Source organism: Lygodium microphyllum, chromosome 2, assembly GCF_053477565.2.
Source record: "Lygodium microphyllum isolate KBCC chromosome 2, Lygodium_microphyllum_v1.1.10, whole genome shotgun sequence".
Classification (NCBI taxonomy): domain Eukaryota; kingdom Viridiplantae; phylum Streptophyta; class Polypodiopsida; order Schizaeales; family Lygodiaceae; genus Lygodium; species Lygodium microphyllum.
In genome coordinates, this window is record NC_141136.1 from 121008298 (window position 1) to 121016952 (window position 8655).

General features: G+C 40.2%; 1 protein-coding gene across 1 annotated transcript; it reads left to right on the top strand.

Annotated features, from left to right (window-relative positions):
- Positions 1-1503: 1503 nt before the first annotated feature.
- Positions 1504-3632, top strand: LOC148040251 (uncharacterized). The gene is made up of 3 exons (XM_087666349.1): positions 1504-2440; positions 2560-2742; positions 3136-3632. The coding sequence occupies exons 1-3, from the start codon at positions 1788-1790 to the stop codon at positions 3269-3271; spliced, it is 972 nt and encodes a 323-aa protein (XP_087522475.1). The 5' UTR covers positions 1504-1787; the 3' UTR covers positions 3272-3632.
- Positions 3633-8655: the final 5023 nt, after the last annotated feature.

Consider the following 8655-nt stretch of genomic DNA (forward strand, 5'->3'; position numbering starts at 1 on the left):
CCAATAGTACAGAGCAGCCATGATCGAGGTAGTGCTGAAAGATCGTCTGGAGTAGATGGTGCGCTCTCCAAAATGCCAGCTTGCGAGCTGTGATGATGTGTGGTAGCCAAGTCAATCATGTCTGAAGTATCTGTATTTTGGCGATTGATGAAGGGTCAGCTATTAAACTTTTCCATTCTATCTACTCCGTTACCAAAGCATATTGATTATTCTAAAAGCAATGCTGAAAAAGGGAGATACACATGATACATATTATCAGAATTCTTCTATGTTTTTGAAGATAGTTCATTCAAAATAAAAACAAAATTCTATATGTTCATGTACATTTTTTATCTTCCCAACTGATCAACATCACAAGAAGTATTTGTTGTCATAACAGATTTGACTTCGTTTTCTTGCTTGATTTTCTATCCTGAAATTTATCAAGGACTTCTGAAGTTGCGACTTTGCTTTCACAAACCCTTCGACAACGGGTCCATATCCTGAGGACAATCCGTCTCCTCTTTTATCTGGGTAATGTTCTGCATGCTGCCCAATAGGTCCAAGACCTGCAAGCTATGTGTGGTATCCATTAAATAGTGGGTTTCCCACTACTTTCCCAAATGACCTTTGTATTGTAGTTGCCATGTCCAACTCATGATGCGAGAGAGAAAAGGGTGTCGTCTGCATGATAGGCAAGGACATGGTGCCAAACTGCGGCTCAGTCTGAACAGCGATCAGGTTCTGCATCTCCCGAGACGCAGACTCTACCGCCCCGTCAGGCGGCACGAGAGGAGACAAAGGACCACAAAATGCTATGAGTGCCTTTCTCGCACATGTAACTCGTCGCGTCAGAGTAGTAGCGTGCCCTAGCCCGAGCGCAGGCGCGAGCTCGGACTCGGACCCCTGCTGGGGTTCGGACTCGAACTCGGCCCCCTGCTAGGGTTCGGACCCCTGCTAGGGTTCGGACTCGGACTTGGACACCTTCCCAGGCACAAGCTTAACTAGGGTTTTTCTACTCCATACTTTCTGGATCGTGTCTTCTTTCAGAAGACCAATCGTGTATGGTTGTCGATGTGATCACCGATCATCCCGAAGCTCAATTTAAAACTCATTTTTGCCCTTCAAAAAAGAAAAGACATGGTACCCTTCAAATTTGAGGGCTGATAGGCATGTCCTGAAATGGAGCACGCGGTACTAGCATTAAGGTTCGAGTGAGGAATGGATGACGAAGGGAAGGGAGAAAGCGCAAGGGAAGGAAGGTGCAACGAAGAAAAGGTCAGAGACTCGGAGCGCAGTATGCACGCTGCACATCTCTGTTTCCACGGTCGAGGGACCGATAAGACAAAAACGACTAGTGGGAGTCTGGACACTGTTCTCTCTATCTCTCTCTGTCTCTCTCTCTCTCTCTCTCTCTCTCTCTCTCTCCATTGATTGATTGCACACGCAGGTGCTGGGAGGAATCCACGCAGGTGCTGCGAGGATTCCTCCCAGCGTCTTCCTCTCTCCATCCTCCAAGAAAATGTTCTCTCTTCCGTTCCGTGCATTATCGGCAATGTATCGTGTCTAATGCATGGATATAAGTAATGGATGCCGAACCCCCCTTCTTATATAAAAAGGCGAGGCGGCTAACACCCAGCACGCTTCCGCCAACGCCACCGGTCTAGTGTCGCTCTGGTTACGCCCTCCCTCCCACCGCCGTCTCTCAATTCATTCTACTCATAGACTCCATTTTCTCTGTCTCTCCATTAATCCTGCACTCCAAGTCTCTTTCTCCGTCTATCAATATAATTAAAGCCCCGGCGGCCATGGCCGCCCGCCTCAGCAGGATCAACAGCAATATCGCCGCTCTCACTGATCACGACGATAGCCACAATAATGATCAGGATATGTTTACGGAGGATGATCTGTTGCCCGGTTCACTGGAAGACATCATGATAAGGTCAATCATGTCTTCTCATCCAGCTTGTACGTACTCCGACGTCCTTGCCGGGCCCGATGTATACGATTGGTCAAACAATTATTATCCGACAGCGCAGCTTGCAGACGATCCATTTAATTTGGTTCCTTCGAGTTCCAGTTCAGCTGCACACGAGTCAATCGACGATGATCAGATATTAGACATGCCATGGGATGGTCAGGAGTGCAGCAGCAGCAGCAGCTTGCAGTACTGGCCGGTGGATCAATGGTCTCCTCCTTGCAGTACTACTAATTATAGCAGCCCTGAATCATGTTCCTTCACCGCTGTGATGGACAGCCCTCTCCACTTGACAGACAGGTCTCAGCATTCAGATATTACTGATCAAAACAGCTTGCAGCCATGTCAGCTCAATGCACTGTCCCTCGATACCTTGTTGCAGTCTTGGAGTTCTGCAGAAGCTCATGACCAGACTGCAGCTATGGCAGCTTGTTATGATGCCTTCCCGGCCTGCTGTCCCCAACTGCAGAATGCTGCGTCAAGGTAAATCCCTTTAAGACGTTGGCGCATTGGCAATCTCAATTGAACTCAGTGCATGATCAATTGCTGTCTCGATGAACCCGTATACTAATCAGTGTGCACTCCCTTTTTCTATTGTGAAGCAAAATGCCTTCCCGCAATGATGTTACGGGCCGCATGGAGGACGATATTGCTGCCACAAGCTCCACGTCAGAAGACAGCTTGGTTCATGAATTCTGCATTGAATGCAATAAGATTGCCGTTGATGATGGCTACACATGGAGGAAATATGGCGAGAAGAACATCATGGGCAGGGCGTATAGGAGGTGTGCACTCTCTCCCCCAACCGGGCAATGTGTCATTATTCACTAGTGGAGAAGTTGTTGCCCTTTAGTGGGCATTCAATACTATCACTATTCTTGCTACAATCGCCTTGTAATTTGTAAAGCAAGAGAAAGAACAGACAAATTCACATATGCTTCTAGTTCCAAGTGAACGTTAATTTTTGAAACAGCCTTGCTATCTAGGTAGCTAGCAAGTAGAGTCGACGAACCTAATTGCTAGGAAGTACACAAGGTTCATTCATTACAGAACCAATTTTGCTAAGGAGCAAGGAAACCTTGTTTTAAAGAATGCTGGGCTGTGTTTAAAACCAATTTGGCCTTGTTTCTTCCCATATAATCACTAATGCTTTGCACATTCGGTGTTTGTAATTACAGGGCATACTTTCGCTGTGCTCAAAGTGGATGCATTGTAAAGAAGCAAGTGGAAAAATCATCTGACAAGGAAGGCTTCGTGTTGATCACCTACTTTGGCAAGCATAACCACCACCCAACACACAAATCAGTGTGCTAGCATTGGCACTTCCCTAGCTCAGCATATTTATCCCCCTTAGGTAGAGGTAGATACTAGTATATGTGCATTTAAAATCATAGACCTTCACCACCATCACCTTTCTGTATGTGCCACAATTACCTATGCATTTAGGTTCATGAACTTCACATCTTCAAGCAAGGAGCAATGATTGAGGCAATGAGGAGTTTGCCTCTTTCTTTAGTTTGATTGGACTCTTCTTGAGCAAGTGCTACTACTTAGATGCCACTCCAACATTTTAATAGCCCAACTGTTGCATTACTTTGAGTATTGGCAGTTAGAGGCTTTAAAAGATGATTGCTCTACAAAAGTCTCTTCTCTTCTCTTCTCTTCTCTCTCTCTCTCTCTCTCTCTCTCTCTCTCTCTTTCTCTCTCTCTCTCTCTCTCACACACACACACATATCAAATTCATGCAATCCATGATTAATTTGTACAACATCATATGCTACAAAAATGAAATAGTTTTGTAACATATCGTCTTGATTATCTCCTCCTTGTTTTCTCCATTTTTGTACATCTCTTGCATTCAAATTTGGACTTGAGGGACATTATTGGAGTTTCTTGTTAAAAATCATTCAATTCTCACATCCATGAAGTTGACAACCCTTTCAATACTAGAATAGGCTAGACTTTCAATACAATATTGTGAGGGATATTTACAATACAATGCTCCTAGTATATTTACTTTGGGGGATATTTACTCCTGGTGTGTTTACTATTACTAAATCTTCTCTTAAATATTTGTGGTCTACATTTTTCAGATTTAAACTAGTTTGCTTGCATGAATATGGCCTATAAGTGTATAACCACCAAACCCTATATTCATATCTTGTGCACACCTACAAAGGATATTAGTAGATGTTATATAAGATGTTATATGTGCAAAACTTTCATTCAAATTATGCTTATAATCTAGATAAATCCTCGTCACATACTGAGTGATTTCACACATTTCTTAGAAATGATAATTTAGATTGAGACTACCAACAATTATTGTTTGTTGATGGAGTGTAGTAGCAAATCTAAATTCATTTCATGATTTGCCTATCATATATATATATATCTCTCTCTCTAAAAGTTGCATAGGTCTATTCAAGTGAATGGTTGTAGGCATATGTTTGAGTTTATTATAGATAAAGTACAGTGGCAAGGACATTTACACACACATAGAGTTAATACAACAACGTCCAATTAGTGTACTTTAAGAAAGGTTCATTATAAAAGCAAGTCTTTGTAGGACATTTACACGCACATAGAGTTAATACAATAACGTCCAATTAGTGTACTTTAAGAAAGGTTCATTATAAAAGCAAGTCTTTGTAGGACTTAACAAAACTTAGTGATTAAAAGGAAAAGGTTGATACAATAAAATCTAAATGGTGTACCTTGAGGAAGATTCACTTTAAAAGTAAGATGCTATACAATAGGGTGATAAAATCATGTCTCCAATTATAGTATTCCATTAAATTATATAAGTCTTTAATAACTATTTTAGAAGTAGATGAATTAAGAAATCACTAAGGCATTGCAACCAATATGAACTTGGGGATTAAAAATTTGCAAAAAGGAGGAAAATGGTCAACGGAAAGAACAACCATTGTGATATGGAAACTAGAGTTTGGAAGCCATCCTACAACAACAAAATTCATAAATATATCACTATCTACCTTCCTTCATTTTCACCTTTCAAAACCAATGTACAAGAACAAAAGTTTGTAAAGTTATCCCTATCTATTTTTAATTCATTTTGACCTTCATGATAAAAAGTCTCCAAACAAGTAGGGGAAAATTTTACTTTGTAGTAGAAATAATAGCAATTATTCTTAAGAACATGAACAAGATGATGGCATTATCTTCAATATATGTTCCATTTTGGTGCAAAATCCAAGTGGCTATGTAGAAAAATGTTTCTAAAGAGTTAAGGGAGAAAAAAATACTTTAAAAATTAAAAGGAGGCTTCTTTCTTTCTAGGAAAAATTCAATGGTGGAGACAACATAATAAATAGCTTTTGCTAAATGAAGGAAAACTAGAAAGGTAGAGAGAGAGAGATTTATAGAGAGACATAAAGAGGCACACACACATAGGGAGCATGTGTGTGTGTGTGTGTGTGTGTGTGTGTGTGTGTGTGTGTGTGTGTGTGTGTGTGTGTGTGTGTGTGTGTGTGTGTGTGTGTGTGTGTGTGTGTGTGTGTGTGTGTGTGTGTGTGTGTGTGTGTGTGTGTGTGTGTGTGTGTGTGTGTGTGTGTGTGTGTGTGTGTGTGTGTGTGTGTGTGTGTGTGTGTGTGTGTGTGGAAGGAGTTTTGTCAGGAAAATTGGAAATTTTGGTGATTATAGTAGGAGAAAACAATAGTTTATTTTAATAATGTTCATCACATAGTAAGGTATAGAATAATTACATCAACCACCACTTAGGGTGGGGACAATCCTTAGCTTAGAGCATGCAACTAGGGTTTAGCTTGTTTTCCTAAGTGCTTTAAAGGCCACTCTATAAAGAAAAACTTATCTAACCCCTTAAAAGTCACCAAAACATCATGTTTGACCATAGATGCATCTAAGTTCTTCCAAATAAACAAACCTTCCCTATGCATTTGTCATTCATGTGTCTCCATATTACTCTAATAGCCACCACTTGAATTACATTCCAAAATTGTAATGTGCCTTCATTCAAGTTGTACTCCCCTCTAAAAAGTACTATCTTTGCCATGATATAGAGTGAAATCCAGCATTGTCAACCCATTTTTGCAAATCCTTCCAAAGACTCCTAAATTCCACACAATCCCATAAAAGATGCTTAGTGGTCCTCAGATGCCTCCTACATAGTCTAGAGTCTTAGGAGCTCTCACAAGCTTATTGAGTATTTTCCAAATCACAAACTTATATTCATCAATACTTTCCAAAGAAAGGTGGGCAATGCCTCATCCAATGAGGCTCATCTTGAGGATATGCTGGCTATCTATTTTTGAAAAATCCTTGGCCTTCCTACATTCAATCAAGCTCTTTTTTATTTTCAATCTTGGTGCTATCTTATCAGCTTGTTTAGATCCACCTTGTACTGATCCAACCTAGCTGTCTACAAGGCCCTGATGTGGACTACTGAAAGTGATTGGCATCACCTATTTGATAATGAAGGTGGTAGGAAAGTATTCCTCTTTGCTCCTAATAATTTATTTGTCTTATAAGGCCTTGTTTAAGGAGAATTTTGCCTTATCTCCTCCCTACTAAGCCATTCCAGTCTTTGAACATCCTAAATGTGCCTCCATCTCTTCATTCCATGTATATGAAGTTCTTGCTAGCTTTGATTTTCCATGTACTAGGGATTTTCCTCCCTCGAAGGCATTAGAGAAAGTCCAAATGATTTTATTGGGCAAGAGTTAGGGGCTAAAGTCACATCTCCCTACTGTTAGAATATCAAGCTCCACCCATCTTTATATGTGTGTGTGTCTAATTGACATTAGTTGGAGACAGCTATACATGTGTGTGACATTAATAAGTTGGGACCTAACCATAGTTAGATGATGGTTAGTGAAACCTAGTGTAATACTCTCTTTTTCAGTTAGTAGTCATGTAATGAATAATGAGAAGATAATGAAGATGAGCTGAAGCTCATGGTTCCGCTCCACTCTCTGTCTCTCCCTCTCTTCCAATATGGTATCAGAGCCATGCTAGGTGGGCTCTCTAGAGTACGAGGCAATGAAGAAGACCTAGAGAAATTTAAGATCTAGGTTCTCTGAAGACAGGTAGGCTACCATTGTTCCTGGCAAAGGTATGCATTGAAGGGTATGTGCTCATTCTAATGAAGCATTGTTTGTGACCTGTTTAGGGGCTTACCAAGGCTCCACTGAGCATACTTGAGTGGCCAATGAGCATTATAAAGCTGAGATCTCCTATAAACACATCCTGTCAAGCTTCCTGAACTGCGCTTGCATTAATAGACTTCTGCCTTGCTACAAATCTTGACATTGGGATGCTCATTGGGTCATAAAGTGCTTGCTCATAGACACTTGATGGTACTTGAAGGTTGTACTATGCTATTGATTTTGTGGGAGCTCATCTATGAGTTGTAACAAATAATTGCATATCTAAAATTAAGTCTAAACTCTTATATACTTGAATGGACAGCATGTACTTTGTCATGATCGACACATAGGAACTCTCTGACATGCTTGCTCAAAAAGCATCATTGAAGCATAGGTATATGCAAGAAGGACATATGCACTTGTTCTTGTGCCTTGGAGCTCAAATTTGGAGGTCAAAACATTTAGATCTGGGAGCCTTTTACAAGCTGAAAACTTTCACAAGTCTATGAGCACCAAGCATGGCCTTTTTCTTGAAGCACTACATGACATTGATTGGTCCCTATCAAATGTATAGCTTGGGATATGTTTGTGGAATTTTTGGAGATTGCTAAAATATATCTCTCAATGAGCCCCACTCCTAAAGGACAACCTAGGTAGTAGCATACAATATCTCCTTTCTTCACTATTTTCTAACTATATTGTTCTAGCCATGTTAAACTTGCCCCAAGTATATGATATCAATTTTCTTATGGCAAAGGTGCAATCATGAGAGTTTTGGAAAGGTTCAGGTTCCTTTTGTTGTAGCTTTATTATATTGGAATTATGATCTACAAAGAATTGGGCTACCATTGACCATGTAGCACATCTCTTTGCACCAGTTGATCTATTCTTCTTAGAAGATCTATTACCACATAAAAAAGTAGGGGACCTAAGAGTTAGCCTTTCCAAATGGGTCTCCTTAGAGAAAAGCCTTGAGAAATCACTCCATTAACCTACGCAATACAAATGCATTGGTCAAAATAGTGCTAATCATAGGCTCTATCAAAGTGCCTAGATGATAGTAATGACTAGATTGAGAATATCGATGGTTGGACAAAACCATATTATCTATGATGAAGGATTTTAAGTGCTATCACCTTGTAGGAGATAATTGTATCCTTTGAGTGAACTAATAGGAATTGTATTCTTTGAGGACTATGTAGTAGATAGGATGAAGGATTTTAAGTGCTATCACCTCTTGTAGGAGATAATTGTATCCTTTGAGCTAACTAATAGGAACTGTATTCTTTGAGGACTATGTAGTAGGTAGGATGAAGGATTTTAAGTGCTATCACCTTGTAGGAGATAATTGTATCCTTTGAGCTAGCTGATAGGAATTGTATTCTTTGAGGACTATGCAGTAGATAGGAACCTTACATGAAGCAACTACACAAACTTATATTTCTTAAAGAAGTTGATGAAGATTGCATCAAATGTCAATGGGAGGGCCTACAGTGGTTCACTAATTCATAAACCACTACTTTGTGAAAATAAAGTGTTATGCATGCTTAAAAAACAAGGAATTCTTTG

Bases quoted from the DNA above. Each gene is read 5' to 3' on its own strand.
- LOC148040251 (XM_087666349.1), top strand. From the start codon at position 1,788: ATGGCCGCCCGCCTCAGCAGGATCAACAGCAATATCGCCGCTCTCACT. The intron at 2,441-2,559 runs GTAAATCCCTTT...TCTATTGTGAAG, and splicing joins CTGCAGAATGCTGCGTCAAG to CAAAATGCCTTCCCGCAATG. The intron at 2,743-3,135 runs GTGTGCACTCTC...TTGTAATTACAG, and splicing joins ATGGGCAGGGCGTATAGGAG to GGCATACTTTCGCTGTGCTC.